The sequence below is a fragment of the Uloborus diversus genome, chromosome 3 (genome assembly GCF_026930045.1).
Source record: "Uloborus diversus isolate 005 chromosome 3, Udiv.v.3.1, whole genome shotgun sequence".
Taxonomy (NCBI): Eukaryota; Metazoa; Arthropoda; class Arachnida; order Araneae; family Uloboridae; genus Uloborus; species Uloborus diversus.
The window spans coordinates 44,521,244-44,541,169 of NC_072733.1; the positions used below are offsets into that span (position 1 = coordinate 44,521,244).

At 30.7% G+C, this 19,926-nt stretch overlaps 1 protein-coding gene across 1 annotated transcript in view; it reads right to left on the reverse strand.

Annotated features, from left to right (window-relative positions):
* Positions 1-3,168: 3,168 nt before the first annotated feature.
* The window catches only part of LOC129219344 (ATP synthase mitochondrial F1 complex assembly factor 1-like), a 254,835-nt gene continuing 238,077 nt past the window's right edge, over positions 3,169-19,926 (reverse strand). Inside the window, exons 6-9 of the mRNA XM_054853707.1 lie at positions 18,025-18,120; positions 16,532-16,598; positions 7,769-7,809; positions 3,169-3,505 (exon numbers count right to left, since the gene is read on the reverse strand). Of these exons, the coding sequence (XP_054709682.1) occupies positions 3,347-3,505; positions 7,769-7,809; positions 16,532-16,598; positions 18,025-18,120 (363 nt within the window). The 3' untranslated portion in view covers positions 3,169-3,346. The remainder of the gene's footprint in view (positions 3,506-7,768; positions 7,810-16,531; positions 16,599-18,024; positions 18,121-19,926) is intronic.

The following is a 19,926-nucleotide window of genomic DNA, read 5'->3' on the forward strand; positions in this document are numbered from 1 at the left end:
CGAATGTGTTTATACTTGCGTTTTTGCAAATGTTTTTTTTTTCTTCTCGAGTTTTAGATTAAAGTCTGGATTGCAATTTGCGATTGGATGCATGTATTTTCGTCCTGATGGAATATGATATATCGCCGAACGGTGTTTTGTATTATGGTTAATTATTGTTATATTTTCACTTTTCTATAAAGTTATAGAATGGATTTGTGAAACTAGAAGCCAAAGATGTTTTTTTTTTTTTGGAAAAAAAAATATTAGCTGTTTCTTGTAAGATGTAGAGAGGAGGGGCATTGTTAGAAATAGAATTTCTACAAATATTTCTACACTTACTTTTGCCCAGGTAACTGAACTTCACAATAATCAACCGATGCTTGTTCGGACCAACGATCCGAGTGAATCGGAAGTGAGTGATCGGATCGGACGTGTGACGTAACGGACTCCCGGTGCATCCTCATTGGTTGCGTGGACGTGAGGGCATTGATATGAATAATGATGAGGACAGACTATTTAATAGCGAACGGAGTTGATATTCGCTCTCTCTTTTTTAAGACTCGTTCGGTGATGTCTGTCCTGTAAAAGGTAGCTAGGGTAGAGCTCGTATTGTTCGGCGGATTGCCGACTGTGCTTGGCTGATCGTAGTGATAGATTAGCGAGCCGTATTAGGATGAGCTTAACTAACTTGCTAGTCATATTTAATTAATCTTTTTTACCTTTGGCTTCAGTTATGTTTATACAATTATATTTACCTTTTTTCACGTGTTAATAAATTTTAGTTATTTTTTTAAAGAAGTCTCTTCAGTTATTCACAGAAAGTAGATGAAATGTTAGTTCTTTCACTAACTCTGCAAGAAGTATTACAGCTAACAGGTGATATCATTCATCAATGGTATCAGTAAGAACCAACCTTAATTAACTTTTTTTTTTGGAATGAATGTAGTACAGTCGGATCCCGCTACAACGCGATCCGACCTACGCGATATGGCTATAACGCGAGTTTTTCATGAGTAATGATTTTTTTAGTGCGGACACAAATTACTCGCCTGCAACATGAAATTTTTCGGAAAAGAGGGGCGGAGAGTTAAAATGGGCTTCGCTGACACTAAATATTGGTTTTGTGAATGGACTTTCATCCCTTTAGCATCACTGAAAGCGGAAGTTCACCTACTGTATTAGTCTGAACAACGCTTTGCTTTAGTTCATACAAATAACCGCTCCGATTCTTAACTTTTTTTTTTCATTTTGTATATGAACGTTGATAAAATACATTCTGATTGCTGCTATATCTATACTGTTAAGTGCTATAATAATGCTGCAGTATACATACATACTGTAAGTACCATACCGCTTTATTTTAAGTTTCTCTCCACACTGTAAAAACGATTCAGAAACGTTCCTGGAAAATAATAGGCAGCTGATGTGCCCAATTTCAACCAGTAACATATCTTGCAAAAACCAGGAACGTTTTCCGATAAAAGTCAGTAACCTTTCTGAAATATTGGAAAATCTCTCCTGTTAAAGACAGTCGTGAACCTTCGAAATATTAAATTATTTGATTAGAACTTCCTTGATTTATTAAGGAAGCGTTGGGGCAACCATGGCCAAAGCTACACGAAAATTGCTAGCAAGAACCAAGCATATTCCTTGCCTCGCAAGACTGCAGCTATCCAGTGACATATTTGCCCCTATTGGGAACTTAGTCAATCTGGACGGGCCGTAATCACATTAAAGCCTATGCACTTAATAAATACACTCATTCAATCTTTAAACTGGTAGCAAAAAATATCTTTCACACCAGTGAGAAGTCTGCATCCGTGCATCTTTTAGCAACTCAGGAAACGTTTTTGGGAAAATACTTGATTTTACGGGGAAATAGGTGAAAACCTCTGGAATCCTGAAAGGGTCCACGGAAATAACCAGTAACGTTTCGGAATTTTTTTACAGTGTACCATTACTCACTGATTTTGTGCTAAACGACAGAATTTTATGTCAAATAATAACGCTTTTTCAAAAATACAGAAAACGTCGGTTATTTGTAAAGGATACTGCAATATATAGTTAATAAATGGTTTGAAACAATATATGAGGTGTTTACAAACGTCTGAAACAATTAGGTATACTTATACAAAATTACTAAACATACCTTGTTCCACAACGCGAAATTCCGACTTGCGCGAGGTGTCTTGGAACGCATCCCTCACGTGAGTCGGGACTCGACTGTAATGCCAAAGGTCAATTGTCACAGCATCAGCAGTTATAAACATGTGCTCACATTTTTATGGTTTCATATTTTTCTTCAATGGAGATGTGAGGATATTCTTTGATTTGAAGGAAATTCATTCCTCTTGAATAAAGGAAGCATTTAAAAGAAAATTCTATGTATCATTGGTCAAATTATGCAAGATTAAAATTGCATGGAAAACACTCAAGCAGACTCTGCTACTGTTTCCTTCCCAAGTCATGTGTATTTCCCTCTTATGATATTTTCAAAAAACTGAGAAGTGATAGCAATTTTAGTATGAAATACTATCAGACTCAGAACTTGCAGCATACATGCTTTTTATATTCCATGGGAGTGCCTTAAAACGCCTAATTTAAACTAGAACACATCAGGATTTGGAAAGTTTTGATGTCATAGGATCACCAAAACAAAATTTATTTCATTCATTTTTCCCCTAAGACCTATAGCAGCACAAAGGGTCCTTCTTCAAGTCATAATGTATTAAGTAATGAAGAATGTGTAATGTGTTAATCTTAATAATATTATAAGTCGTAATGTCCACTATTAGTATCACATGGTTGGCAACTGCTCTGCATCCTGTAGAGTTGCTTTTCAAAAATAGGGAATCCATGCATTTTGCTCCGCATTCCCCTGGCGAGCGTAAAAGTTTTATTAATTTAAAATTTATTATTATGCTAGTGCTTAAAATGTTTATCTATATTTTGCAATTTTGTTTCCATTCTAACTATTCAGCAACATCAAACTAAAAAAAATTCTCTGAAATTTTATTTATTTATTTATTTATTTATTTTTTTTTTTTGCTTGTTTTTTGCCACTCGAGACACCCCAATGGAAGGTTACTGTGATCTTCCAAAAATCATCTTGTTCGGCAAATTTTGTTTTTCAAGTGTAAAACCATACTTGGTTAAGTAGTTTTATTTTTTTAAAAATGATTTAAAAAAAAATACAGCACTGTTCCGCAAAAATTTCGAAATGCTCCTCAAAATCATTACACATTGCTCCTCAAATTGTTTCTAGATTGGCAACCCTAGCATCAGTTCTGAAAAAGGCTAATATTTATTTCAAGTATTTGAGACATATATTTAATGATATATTGCAGTTCTGATAAATAACATTTTATTTCCCTAAGTTGTATTCAAAATTAGATATTAAATCCATATGTCTAAATGTTTCAGGTTGTTCATTAAAGTTCCAAAGTAATCTTTCTTTTTTCTCATCTGTTCCTCCATAATAAAGTTGTAATTGATTGGCCAAGCATTGGGCTTCATGAACTTTCTATAATGAGAAAAAAATATTTAGAGTTTCAGTCAATATGGTTATTTTACCATTGAAAAAGATAACTAAAGTACAGTTAAATTAATGATCATGAGTTGTGGGTTATTATACTTGGCAACATTGAACCTGTGGTCTATTGGTTATATTTAATGAACCACAATGCATTTCGTCTAGCAGCAGAGCAAGATGCTTCTTCTGCAATCTTTCATGCAGATACCCTATACGTTTTTTTTAACCTTTTTCTAAAGCAATTACGGCTTGGCTTTAGCCTTGAAAGGGATTGTTTGTCAAATAAATTCAGCAACACTAGCATACACTAGTTTTCATGTTGCGGCCCCCAGAAAAGTAGCTGTCAGTTGCATGTGGTGGAGTTGTGTGATCACTCCTGGGCCAATCCATACAGATTCGACCATGCTACGTCCAACTGTTTCTAAATTTTTCGAAACTCATATCCCTAAAAGCTGCATATGAAAGATGTTTAAAACCATTTTTATTTTCTTCTCTAACCTGTTTCGCCTCAACATTTGATAATTTTAACAAATTTATCAAAACAATAACAATAGAACACATTTTTTCAACAGTTCTAAATTTTTACTAAACAAAAAAGTACATGTTAAGTTTATTTATGTAATGCCATTAATAATTTTAAAAGTCTTAAATATGTTAGGTAAATTTAGGAAAGTAGCAAGTTACAATGCTTTTACCAATTTTAACATTATTGCTTAAAAGATATGCAAGGCACTCAATTTATTGCAATTTACTTTGTGCATTATATTAGAATAACAAAATTTATTCAATACTGGTCAGATTTTACTTTTTTTATGAAAAAAAAGCAAAATCGCTTTTTATTTGTAATTTTCTTCTAATGTGGTTACTTTTTAATCACATCAAAACGGAGAAAAAAGTCGCCTGTTTTTCATAAAATTTATTTACTTCATGATTTTTATTTACAATGTTAGTCTTATGTTTTTGAGGGTTTGGTAAGTGTTTTCAAATCTGCTTGAAAGATAATGATTATTACCATCATTATTTGATTAGGAATTTACTTATGTTTTCATGCCATGAGCAATTATTTAAATTTTGAAGTTAATTATGTTTTGCTATACTTCATTATTGTACTTTTAATAAATCTATTTAAAACACTGAAAAACATTCAAACTATAAAATTTAGTAACCAGGGGGGAGGGGGGAGATCAATAAGCTCAACTCTTGCAAATGAGTTTGTAGTGAAGCAAGAAACTCGTGAAATACTTTAGTAAAATTTATAGGCTTTTACAGTACATGTTAGTTATACAATTAGGACATAAAAATACCAATTACAGTGGAACCTTGATTTTAAGTTTTCTATTGGACCAGTGATAAAAAATGTTGCAGGTGAGAAAGTGTACAATTGCGGGTAGAACTAAAAATCTAAGCATATTGTTTTAAAATTTACTACAAGCCAAAATATGTAATATTTATTATTTTTTGTTTTTAGATACTATTTTACACACATTCACAGTAAATTCTATACTGACACTTTTTATGAATTTGCTTTTTGGTTTGGTTGTAAATTTGCTTCTTGGTTGAAATTTGCAAATAAAAATTATTTTAGTTTTTATGCTGTGAATCACTTGATCACCTGTGGGGACACCCATCCATTATTTTTTCTTTGTCTTCATTACTATCATCAGACGCAAGTATTAAATCCAATATTAAAGGAAATCCTGATTTGATAAAATGACACGTGTCATCCACATCTGGAAGATTTTCAAGAAGCGTGTTTGCAGCTCTGGTCCTCAACTATTGTGAATTAAGACTGGATGATCCAAGAAAATCCCTCTTACAGACAGAGGACAATAAAACAGACGAAAAAGATTTTCAAAACGGCTTCTAACAGCTATAAAAGCTATTCTTAAAAAAGAAAACGAAATCTTAAAAAAAAAAAAAAAAGTCTTGGTCTTGTAGATAAAAATTTATTTTGATTTGTTGGTAGAAAAATGTACTAATCAGAATTTTTCAGCTGGAAACGGGATAACGTATGAAATAAACAATGTAAAATCAGGATTTCACACATAGATCTTAAAATAAAGTAGATGTGCCTTCTCCCCGCGTTTCTCCTCAGAGCGCACGTCAACATCCCCCGTTGGACATAACGTGATCATGGGACACCCCTCACAAGAAACTTTCCCTTATCGAAGAGAATCCCTTTTCACCGTGATCATTTGCACAATTAAGGAAAATAAAACGAAATTCCAGAAAAAGTGGACATTTTGTCCGTAAGTGACAGCTCATATGTTTCATTAAAAGTAATAATTAAAAGGTGGAATGAACAAAAAACTTTTGCTTAAGAAATCACAAATGTATGTGCGTACTTTAGCAAAAAATGTTGTTCATTACCTTTTTAAGTTATCACTTTTTAATGAAATGCAGGACAAAATGGCAGCTTTTTCATGGAATGGTCTATTAGATATTTTCCCATGACTTTTGTGCAGACGCATGAGCTATTTAAACCTTTTTTCAAGTGCCTTAAATACTAAGTAAAAATAGATGTCTTCAATGTTAAATATAAAGGAAAAATATCTTCAACAAAAATTAACCTTCTAAATTTTATTTAAACCAAATTTTTCAAATACAAATAAATAGATTCAACGCGTACTTTTTCCGCAACTTTTGAAACCATTGCAACAATTTTTCATAAAACCATATTTAAAACCCTAAATCAATTAGAAATACAAATGTAAAAAGAATCGAATATCAGTTAATTTAATTAAACAGTATTTGCATGCGTTACACCCCAGTAATATATTAATCAAACACTAATTTTGGTTTGTTCATGAGTTTTAGTCAACTTCAGTTTTTTTTTTTGTTTTTTTTTCTTAAGTGCTCAGAAAATAAATTTGTTACTTTTCAGCACAGTTATAAACTACATGAATGGTCGTTTGACTCCCCATCCCCTCCTCTTTTTTTTTTTTTTTGGTTCAACAAAATGATAGTTCTGACAATTTAATATCAAGGGTGAAGAAAACTAGTGATTATTATCCCTTAAACAGTATTAATTTTGTTAGTCTCCCATGTACTGGTCTTTGTGAATTAATTTCATTGTATGAATTAACTGGGTTATACATTCCAATGCTTAAATATTTAAAACCGATTAATTTTATAAACTTGTTAATGTGATTATCAGCTGCTTCTGTTTCCAACATATGCTCATTTAAATTTAGAAAAACATAACTCTTGAGGTCATAAGTACCATTATATTTTTGTGTTATTTTCCGAAAACTTTTTAACATTCTCAGCTAACACCTCAGTTGTTCTGCTGAAATATACATCTTTCGATGGTTGCAATAAGCTATTATACTTGAATGTGTCCCAAAATTCTTAATCCTGTTTTTTGGTTTGTTGTAGTTAAGGCTACTTTACAGTCGTCACAGTTCACAACAGAGCGCAAGTTGTGGAAGAAAAGTTGTATTCTTCCAAAGCTTTTTTGTTGTGTTTCAAATTTGAAGGTTGTCAAAATCAGCTCAATTCAAAAAACTGAACTCTTCAATTCCAGTGTGAATCAATAATCTTTTTTCTTGGCATTTTGAAATTGTCTGAATATTTTTGAACCCCCGTCGCAACCTATTCGCACTGAAAAATGTTTCAAGGTGATCCTGATTAAGCATATAAGTCATTATATAGTTTAGAACTGGAATTCGGGCACTTACATACTTTTTATATATTCCCAGCAGTTTTCATAGAAATTATGAACCTAAAAATCTAGTTTTTCTCAGACATCCTATAATTAATTTTTCATCACTTGTTTTCAGTAACTTAATATAATGCTCCGCATGTACAGTAAATTGTTTAAAATATTCAAAATTTTGTCTCTGCGAGGGACTTTAATCGCCTTTAGCACAAAGGTTTCTGTTAGCCAGAAAGTCTTTAAATTTTTTAATAAGATTGGCTCTAGCATCGCATTCATCAAACCTTCGTTCGCTAGAAAATCTCAGATTCCCACAGATAGAGATTTCTCACATTAGTATAATGAAAATCTTCAGACAATCCTAGACTTTTAATGACGCTTCGCATTGTGATGTCATTGCTGCTCGAGAAGAGGGAGATACGATGTTTCTTGATAACGTGATTCTTGGGAGAATCATGATGAACCCACTTTCTGCGGCCGAAATATGCTGCGCTGTAGGAGAAAGGCCTATCTATTCCTTTTAATGATCTATGGTTTCACAGTGCTTTATTAGAAAAAAAATAATAATAAATAAATATATTTGAAAATCAACATACCAAAACTTTGTCATCATATTCCCCTTTCATTAAAACAATGCCTGTAAATCAAAAGGATCTCTAATTATGAAAATAATTTTCACCATATAGGTTTCTCATGTTTATCTGTTTCAATTGATAAATACTTTATAATACTAAATTCTTCGGTTTTAACTCTTGATGATACTTACTAGATGTAATAAAAGGAAAAATTCACATTACTCTATCAGTAGCACAATACCATATTATACGCACGCATCATTAAATTTGAGCATTAACTACACACAAATCAAACTTGTTGCACTTACAAACAATTCCTATTTATTTAAGGATAAAGTCTGCATTTTGTCCTCATAACTTTAATACAGCTTCATGAAAAAAGTGCCTTTTCTTACTGTTCTTTATCACATCAAGAAACTTTCAATACATTGGTGCAGGACACAATTTAGGTTACCCCCTCTCCCTCCTTCACCACAGAACCCTTGGTTTTTTCTGCCATTTTGCCAATTCAAGTACGATAATATACAAGGTGGTTCAAAAGTTACGTCTAACTGGCATGTGTGCTGTGTAGGTGTGTCAGACTAAAAATTACATAGAAACTGGACAGGATGCCAGTACTTACAAGTCACTGAATGAGTGAAAGCTAGGAAAATCCTAGACAAATTAGCCTTTTTCTAAAATTTGTGTTATACAATCATATTAAACAGAAAAACAACTATTCATTAACTAATGATGGAAAATAAATTATTCTTAAGCAAAGTGAATTTCTTTGTTACAATATGATTTATCAAGCAATCCTTCAAATTCTTCAGCATATACATCTATATTTTTTATTCTGCAGGGGTCAGAGTGGTGATTTCAAAAAATTTAGGACACAATTTTGATAAAATTTTAGTACAACAAATATCAAGTTTTCATGTAATTTATACGCTTGATTTTCGTAATGGATGATAAAAGTTTTCAAATTTAATCTTGAAAACTGAAATAGAATGTATTCAATTTTTATTGTTTAACACTGACACATTATAAAGTAGAAATATTTCATGTTAGGATTTGAATTTGGGTAAATCTAAACAGGCTATTTAAAAGGAAATACATTTAATGAATTTAACTTTGTAATACGTACACAAATAAACATTTCATTACAGAAATAGAAAAGCTTTTTATGCTGGTTATATATATATATATATATATATATATATATATATATATATATATATATATATATATATATATAAATTTCCAACTTTTGTCTAATGTTGATTAAAGGTTTTGACAAAAATATTACGTTAAATTAAAAGTAGCTAATTCAGTAACAAAAAAGAAAGAATAGCAATGCAATTTTTAATACATTCTTAAATTTTAAATTAGACAAGCATTGAAATAGTATAATTAACAGATAAATAAATCCTTTTATAGCAAGTTAATATTCAAACTGATGTACACACATACAACTGAATAAAAAAAAATGAAATAATGAAAATTAATATTCATTTTTCTTATGAATGTTAAAAAATCATTTTGCAGTTATTCTGTTCTTCTATAACTTCTTTTTGTCACCATTCCAACTAATTTTTCCAACAACTTTCGAGTAATTTTGATGGATTTAATGTAGTGCAAACAGACTGCATCTTTACAAATGCAAATCCATTTTATTGTCAACTCTGAAAGAGATGATCTCTCTTTTGTTACTAAGTTGTTATTAATGAGAAAAACCTCTTTCAAGTTAGGCATTTGAGGGAGATATTACCAAAGTAGCTTTTGCAACCACAGAAAGACTTTGATATTGTATGTTTCCACTGCAGCCGGTGAGCTTTGAAATTTCATGCCAGTAGTTACAAATATTGGTTCTGATATTGTAATTATTAGTTATAACAGATAGGTCTTCATCAAACATGTATAACAGGCATTCCTTTTTTTTCTTAATTTTTTTTGTCAACTGTAAAGCCTTGAATATGCAACTGAATCAAGTGGTCTTGCAAACAAGATAATTTTTCTTTGGAATTCATTTATTTTTGTGCTAAGTTAATAATAATGGCTGTCATACAAAAGGGGCTAATGATATGAATTTTCTAAATATTTAGCTTTGGCAATGTAACAGCTTCTAACAGTCAAAAAGAAATACTTATCTTCATTATCAATTTTTGTCATGGTTCCTTCTTTGCACCATAACCAATATCTTTCGACTCGGACTCTTCACTTCTTTTTCATCTTTTTACTCATGAACTTTATAATTTCATGAACTTTATAAATACTTCTAATAAGTGCAACATATTTGCTACATTTCAAGTTTTTAAATTCATGACTTCTGCTTTAACTTTCCATGACTCATGGGATGCAATTTGTGAAAAAAAAAACATTAAATTTTCATAAGAATATCTAAATTAGTGTTTTGTGAAAATTAAATTGGAACCATCTGATCTATGCTTTTTATATGTTTCTAAAAATTCAAATTCTAGTGAAATGTAACTATCTCAACTACTATTATAACTAAAAAACAATCATGCAACAATGACTAGTGACACACATGAAATAATTACAGAGTTTTAACTTTATCATTTTGCTACCAAGGATCTACGCATCAAAAAAAAAATTTTAATATTTTTTTAATCTCAATAAATCATACATTTTTTTTTATATAGATATGAATATATGTGTAAACAAATTTATTATCTTTTCTGTGAAAAATGTGATATGATAAACAATTTTCCAATTACGAAAAATACTGAAAAACAGTTTTAGTTGCAAAATGATTTTTTAAAATAAAACAAGTTTCAAACATGCATCAATAATGATGTAAAACTACTGGTGAATAGTGAAATATTTAAGCTTGTTTTTTCTTTTTTTCTCTTTTAAATTTTTAAAAATAAATATTTCATTTTATAGGGTCTGGTGGGGTAAAGTGGTCATAAAATCGTAGGTTTTCAACTTATGTGAATAATAGATACAATAAATTCTTTAAACATTTAAACTCTTTTTGTTTTTATTTTACATCGCATTATTAAAGAACACAGTACACTGAGTTTTAGGAAAATAAATATTGATTTAAGTAGCTTTATAACACTTTCTTTTCCCTTTGTATTTATGACCACTTTACCCCATGGGGTGGGGGAAAGTGGTCATAGCATGGGGTAAAGTGGTCATAGTTAAAAATAGATGCAAAACCATTATAAACAACCCTAATATTTGTATATTTCTGTTATTTTTATAATTACAAGTATATGCACAAGCATATGTGTGTATACACGAATAAATACGTGTCATGTAAACATCAGTAAACACGTTCATATATGAGTAGATACATGTATACATCAGATACATGCATGCACGTGCCTAGTCAAGTATATACGTGTATACACTAGTATATAAGCATGTGTACGTGATTACCTACAGGAGTATATACGTGTCTACACGAGTATATACGTGTCACGTGTTGGTACGGGTATATACGCGTGTAAACGAACATCATATGCATGTATGCACTTGTATCTCGAGTACATACGTGCATACATGAGTATATACTTGTACAGTAGATGCAAACACACATATAAGTGTACATACACACATATACGAGTATACACGAGTTAATTCGTGGATACATCCAGTGCATGTTTGTGTCTACTCACACATATATATATATATATACATATATATATATATATATATATATATATATATATATATATATATATATATATATATATGAGCCATTCCATTTCAGATCAGGCAGGGTCTGTCACATGACCATCACCGATTTTTTTGAAAAAATTACAGTAGTTACAACTAAGGGACATATGAAATATCCCAAAAGGATTTTGCAAGAAAAAAATTTTTTCTTCAGTTACAGCCTATTAAAATTCTGCACAAAATCCGCCATTTTGGAAAAAACCGGCAAAACACTCCATTTGAAATGGACACTATTTCAAAAGTATTTAACCTATTCGAATAATTCTTTTTTCTAAAAATAAATAAGGACCTATATGTCCTCTAGACATCATTTTTGAAAGTTTAGTTAGATTTTTTGATAAAGAAAAAAATTCATTTTTGCCGCGAAAAAACTGCATTTTTACTGATTTCATGATTTTTTTTCTCCATGAAAAAAAGTTTTTTTTACTAAACGGAGATGGCAGTCTAAAGCCCTTATAAGATAGTTTCATAATATATTTTATTAGAATCCTTGGATGCATACAGCCTCGGAAAAAAAATTTGAAATTTTGAAAATTTTCAAAAATTAGCGATTTTTGAAGTGATTTAACTCAAAAAACCCATTTTTTTAAAAATCTAAAAATTGGCTCATTTGAACCCCATATAATGCTTAACAAGTGGATAGACACCGCATCCAGTATTTTTTCCCATAAAATGTTTTATGATTTTTTGAAAGTGACCTTATCGCCCATATCATGCATGTAAAATAAAAATTTCTAATAATTTCAGTCACTGAAAATCTGATCATATTAATGGATTAATGCCTAATAGCTACAATGATGGTGCACTTTATCAGCAACAAATAAAATTTTACTGACTTTTAATAATATAACAATATCAAGCCGCTTTTGATGACCCAGTCAATTCGTCTTTTTGTAAGTCTCTGCGTGTAGCCTTTAGATAGAAGAGCCTTTGGTGATTATATTAATGACTAATTCAGTGGCTCCCAAAAGCGTTCGTACACCTTAAAATTTTGTAGTAAAACCAAAATAACTCAAAACTGAATTCGAATATGAAGTCAATTTTTTTTTCACATCATTCGTATGCCATTCTGAATGAAACCCAGCAGTTTTTTTTCAAAATATCTGATGACTCAGTCAATTCGCCTTTTTGTATTTCGTTATATAAATATATTTTTCTGTTGATCAGCGCCTAATTGTTATGGGAGCTGAGCTCCCATACTTCCTTATTTGTTTTACTCGAATTTTTGACCGAATTCAGGCCACTTAAGCATTAAAACAAGTTCTGAAGACTATAGGGATCCTGCACTTCTTTTGTTAGAAATTGGATCCCTGGCTATAATAGTCACCTTTAGTGATCTGTTTGGTTACCTCAACTTACAACTATGTTCAATTGATTACTTCTCATAAAACAGGTGGGCTTTTTAAATTCTTAAACTACAAGTGAGTTTTACGGTTAGAATTTAGTATAAATATTCTTACGTATAAAAATAATCATACGAGGTAGGATCCAAAAATTATGTGGCAACATTCGCCAATGACAACCAAAGCACGAAATTAAAATTAATCGTTTTAAATGCGTTGTATTGTTCTTCGCTTTGATGATTTCCCCTGTCGTGTAACTGAGTTGAAGAGAATGACTATTGAAAGAGAAAAAATATGATTTGTTGCTGCATATTAAAGTAACGGTGATTGCATAGCTTTGGAGACGAAATAAACTAGTATTTATTTAAAAAAAGGAAAGATTTTAACTGTTACTGATAAAGTACATCATTATTATAGCTAGTCATTAATATAATCACCAAAGGCTCTTCTATCTATAAACTACACACAGAATCTTACAAAAAGACGAATTTACTGGATCATCAAAAGCAGTTTGTTACTGATATATTATTAAAAGTCAGTAAGATTTTAGTTGTTCCTGATAAAGTGCACCGTTTTTGTAGCTATTAGGCACTAATATAATCAGATTTTCAGTGACTGAAATTATTAGACATTTTTATTTTACATGCATGCCATGGGCGATAAGGTCACTTTCAAAAATTCATAAAACATTTTACGGGAAAAAATACCGGATGCGGTGTCTATCCACTAGTCAAACATTATATGGGGTTCAAATGAGCCAATTTTTAGATTTTTAAAAAATGGGTTTTTTGAGTAAAATCACTTCAAAAATCGCTAATTTTTGAAAAATTTCAAAATTTCAAATTTTATTTACGAGGCTGTATGCACTCAAGGATTCTAATAAAATATGTTATGAAACTATCATATAAGGGCTTTAGACTGCCATCTCTGTTTAGTAAAAAAACTTTTTTTTCATGGAGAAGAAAAATCATAAAATTGGTAAAAATGCAGTTTTTTGGCGGCAAAAATGAATTTTTTTCTTTATCAAAAAATCTAACTAAACTTTCAAAAATGATGTCTAGAGGACATAAAGGTCCTTATTTATTTTTAGAAAAAAGAATTATTCGAATACGTTAAATACTTTTGAAATAGTGTCCATTTCAAATGGAGTGTTTTGCCGGTTTTGTCCAAAATGGCGGATTTTGTGCAGAATTTTAATAGGCTGTGACTGAAGAAAAAAAAAATTTTCTTGCAAAATCCTTTCGGGATAGTTCATATGTACCTTAGTTTTAACTACTGTATTTTTTTCCAAAAAATCGGTGACACTTTTCATACCTTCCTGCCTGATTTGAAATGGAATGACTCATATATATTGTGAAGCACGAGTATATACGTATGTATATGTGCAAACACGATTATATACCTGTATTAGACGTATATACGTACATTTACGTGCATACATCAGTACATGTACTGATGTATGCACGAGTTTTTAAGCTTATATACATGTATGCCTACAGAATGAATCCAAGCTCTTGGGTAAAAATCTAAGGAGTGTGAGAGGGGAGAATAAGAAGCAAAGAATTATAAGGAACTTATGTTAGCTGACGCGCTACATGCACACAAAGCCGGAAACTGATGAATGCAAACAAATCGCAACTTTGTTACACAAAGATGATTTTATCCAACATTTTAGTTTTTAAGAAATATTTAGAGCAGTTGTTAAAAGTTACGGCCTGTATTCGCAACAAAGCGCAGCGACAGAAAGAACTTTTTCAAAAGTCTCGTTATTGCAACAGAGAGTGCTTTGTGATTGCAACGCACATGTATTATAGCTGCAGGTCGCAAATTTCATCAATCCCATTAAAACTTTCTTGAGACCTAAAATGTTGTGTAAAATTTTCTGTGTGTAATATAAATTTGTGACCTGTTTTGCATCCATCAGTTTCTGGCTTTACATGTATGTAGTGCAAAAGCATTGTGTTTGTGACCATATGTTCCTTATGATTCTTGCTTCTTATCCTCTCCTCTAACACATTTTAATAATTTGCCCAAAAGTTTAAACTCACCCTCTTTACTTGTATATAATATGCTTGTATGTAAGTGTCAACTCGAGTACGTATGCGTATTTTCGTGTCTACCTGAGTAACGAGTATAAGTGAGTATATATGTGTATAGTCAAATGTATATCTGTATAGATTAAAAATACTTGCAGATACCCATATTCGTATTTATTGGTGCATTTATGTGAATACCTCTATATACGGGACTACACGAGTATATGCATATGCATATACTCATATAGTTAACACTGTTTACTGTAAAAATAATACATATTAAGTAAAATTAATATTTAATTTATATCTGCCTTATACTTAACGATTAAGTGTCATTAGAATAACAATATTTGTTAAGTCTAATATTATGACCACTTTACCCCATCTTATTTAAATTGTTCTAAAAAATTATCTAAAAGAGATTCAGCTAACTGCTAATGAGAACGAGGTCTTAAGACATGTAGGAAGCTTCCTATGCAGTCAATCTGTTCATAATTCTAACAAACAAAATTTCCCAAGGAAGTTAAAAGAGGTGTTTAGATTTAAAAAATTTTCATATTCACACAAAATATTTTTTTTTACCAAATAAAATTTTGCCAATTGTAAAATTTTGTATTCAAAATGTAGTTTCTAACTGCCCTACTCTATAATAAAATTGTCACATTCATTCGAACATTTATTTCCAAGCTATAGCCATTCATTTAACGAATGACCACTTTCCCCCACCAGACCCTAAACAAACAATAAATCTAAAACTTTTTTTTAAAGCTATGTGTATTAGGCTCTGCAGGGACCAATTTAAAAAACGTATAATTGATAAAAATGTATAAAAGAGAAACTTATAATTGGTGCTTCACTGTAGTGAAAAAATCTGTGACTAGCAATAATTTAGTAATTTCTAGAGTTAAGTTTACAAAAAGTAAAATAAATAAATAATCAGAAAAAACTAAAATATTAAATTGAAGTACTAATTAACTTACTAGACATTACCAGATATACAGGGTGTCCGAGAAGTCCTTGACACATTTAAAAAATTCATAGAAAACAGACAAACTGTCGTATGAATTAGCGGTTTGCACCATAATACTTGATAGGTTCAAGAGTTTTTTTTTGACATCAAAAAAAAAAAAAAAAAAAAAAAAAAAAAAAATGAAAAGGGGAAAAAAACAAGAAGAAAAAGGAATTTCACAGCCAGGGTGTCAGTATATGCTATGCTTGTAATTCTTCATTTAGTAATTTTCATTCCTTTTTGCGTTTCCCCATGTCAACAAAAATGACTTAAAAGTTAACTTTTAAATTGTTCTTAATAACTTAAACTTAAACTTTAAATCAAGATGGCAGATAAAAAATGCATTTCTCCCAACAGTACCAATGTATGTTTTTATCACTGGTGTTTGTACACTAGGAACGTGTTACCTGCCATTTACAACAAGAATAAATTCTGTTGAAATGTGTTCCACCTCAAGGTGTTTTTTGGCTTATTTCTAATCCACTGGTAAAGGATTAAGAGATATTTTGGTGAATGTAAGATTAAAATTCAAAAAAATACTATGTCAAACTCTTTACTAGTCAAAGTATTATACAAAATGCAAAATAAAAGGCATTCAAATGAAGTTTGTATAATACAGAGATACATACACACATAACATATATTATTAGGATGTATAAAATATTCTTGCATTAATTTCCAAACTTAATTACAACAAAATTGATATTACCTTTATCATTTTGGAATTCAGTAAAGTAGTTAATTGTTAAACATACAGGAGCATTTTCTTGAAATGCCTATAAGGAGAAAAAAAAATAGTTTGCATTAATAAGAGTCAATGCTTTTAAAAAGTTTAAAAGCCAACTAACATTATTTTTGACTATAAAGCAATTTTACATTAAAATATAGATCATGTCGTCTTATTTAGAAATGAATAAAACAAATAAATGAGATTGTTTCTTTTAATTAGTAAGTTTATGAATTATAGAAAATGAAATATAGAGTTAGCATAAAAGAATATCCCAGTTTTAAAAACTTATGTTTCATAAACTATCATACTTAGCTCTATAAATGATACATAAAAATAAAGATAAACTGTGAAAGGTTTTTTTCACTCACAAGTGTTTGATGTGTGCACCTTTCATAACGCGACACACATATATAACATACATATTGGAGTGTTTCGCTGTCAATTTTTCGTAATGCTACACACATGCAATCTTTCAGTTCTTGCAATGTTCTAGACAATGGCAGTGTATAAACACTGTCTTTCACGAAACCCCATAAAGAAATAAAAATGAAACACGCATGGGGTTAGGTTTGAGGATCTGGCCGGCAAATGCATAAAGGGTAAATCATAACCTAGATGAAACTACTTTTGCGGAAGTTCACTGGGCAGCTAAGTAAGGAAAGGGGGAATGGGTAAACCTCCCCCCCCCCCAAATCTTGGTTTTAACATTGTTACCAATCCTTATACAGTAGGTAATTCACGTGTAAAGACTTGTGCCCAAAAAACCCGCTGCGCTAGTGGGGAACGTGCATGTTTAAATAGTTAAGTAAGTTTAGAAGACCATTATAACGCACACCTTTGGACCAGAGCTTTTGCGTTATACTGGTTTTGGCGTTGAATAGATCATTTCACAAATTTTAAAACTAATATTCAGAATATATTAACATATTTGCACTTCAGAATAAGTTTTAACTGCAAAGATATTGTTATTCAAATAAGTGTGTTCCAAAATCAGAAGAAAGTGAATTATCATGCATTTCTGTTAACCCCATGCATAACAGCTGCATTTTCAAGAGTGATCTGTTTTTTTTTTTTACTGTGCACACTAATTTTCATTTAAAAGCTTTGAATTGAGATGGAAAGATGAAAAACTGTTTCAAAGTTGAATTTGCTTAACAATTGTTATGTTGGCAAAGCATAATAGAGGGCTTTTTTTTACTTCAGGAAATCTTAAAACATTAAATCTAAAGTCACCTATTTTAATGCTGGAAAGTTCAAAAAAATTTCTTTCAATATTGTGCATGAGTTGTTTTCAATCGATAACTAGTCTTTCTTTAATTTAAAAAGAAATAATCAAAAGCTTTATTTGTGAAAAAATTTCATGATAAATTATCATACGAACATATGATAATTTTGTATCAAATAATGGTTAATTTTAGAAAATCTAGTTGTTTGGTTCAAAAAACTGCAAGTAGGAAAATGAATTTACTTACTTGATAATTTATTAATGAAGTAAAATAACAACTATGTTGAAGAAACTGAAGCATTATAAATTCATAGCCTTGAGCTCTTGGTAAAGGAAACAAAAACTAGATGGAAAGGAAAAATAACTTAATGAGTATCGAAAACAAGAATTTCAAAAACTTTCAAACATGGAAAAATACACTGCAATCAAACTAATACAATAACAAAACGAAATAAGATTTCATGATTAAGAAATGCGAGATAAATAGTAAAATGAACATTTTTATGTAAATTTTCTACCTAACGAAACCATGCAGTCAACAACATCACTACTTTTAATTCTAATTATGTATAGGTGTAATATCAATTAATTGCAGGTCAAAGCCAGTCCTCATTAAAAATAACTAATTGCTTTATTATCAAGATCTCAACAAAATTTGGACAAGAACTGGAAATTTAAGGGCTCAACAAGATATGAGTGCATGTACAAATATGAATGGTGTTTGGGGAACTAGAAAAAAAAAAACAATCCGAAATCAATCAAAAAATAAAACAGTCATAAAGTCGGCAATACAGAAAAAGACCCCGATTACATACACTACAGACAGTTGGAACATTAAAAATATAATACGGCACATTTCTAAACTAGAGGGAGTAGTTAAAATTTTAAAATCTGATACTGAAATTAATTTTAGTAAATATATTGATGTACCAGACTCAGAGTACATAGGCGGATTTAGGTCGAAAGTTTTGGGGGTGCAACAACAACAGGGATCTGGAGAGGGAGGGGTGGGGTATTCCTAGAATAACAAGGCAGTGGCGAAATCAGAAAGTAATTTTAGGGCGGGGTGCACTTTTAAGTCTAAAAAACACGATGTAAACCATATTTAGTAATATTAGGGGATTGGTAATTCTTAACCTTTCAAACTTCAGAAAGTCTTCAATGAAAGTCAATGCGTTTAGAAGCAAGGGGTGAATCCAGCTTCTGGTTTGGAAGTGCATTCATGCCCCAGAAAAAAATTGCAATAGTAGTTTTAAAAACGCAGTTTTACAGTTCTTGGTGATATTTTAGGGGCAAGAAAGGTGCGTGGGGCTCCAAGGCTATTTTAGAAAAAGTCTTATAAATGTGATTATAGTTCAACATTTATAGTTTGGGTTAGGAATGAGACTTATGGACTGTCTCCAATAGATTTTTTGAAAAACAGATAGAAATAAGTCTTTAATTTTTCATAATTGAAGTTCCAAAAACACTATGGTGGACAACTTTTGATGCTGTTACCAGACGGGGTGTTCTGGAGCTCTTCCCTGGAAAATTTTCGAAATTGAAGTCCTAAAAATGAAGTTCTTATGCAATATTCCATGGTATTAAGAAAAAGGATTCTCCCACTAAATATTACGAAATAGTAGTTTTCAAAACCAAAATATTAACAATCTTTTGATAATATTAGAGAAAGGGGATCGGAGGCCGTTGTTCGAATATTTTCCAAAATTAAAGTCTTAAACACATGAGTGTAAGACCATATTTGGTAACGTTAGGGACACTGCAGTTTTTTAAAACTGAAGCTCTAAAAAGGCAATTTTAAATGATTTTCGATGTTTTTAGGTGATTAGCGGATCTTTCTTGGAAATTTTGCAAAAGTGAAACCCAATAAACAAAATTTGAGATTCTCTGTAATAACTTTGGCTGGAGAGGGGTTTCAGAGAAGAAAAATTTTGAGGACTATTAGAAAAAATGAAAACAAAATAAAAAAAAATAAAAAAAAGAGAGGAAATATGAAAGAAAGAGGATTGTGCAAGGGGAGGGGAGGCACACAATTCGTTTTAAGATTTTTTCCCAACATTCTTTTTTTTTTCTTAAAATAACTGCATTTTCCCAAAATGAGATCTTTTCTTCCATTCAATAATAAAGAATATTTTTTTAAAAACATCAA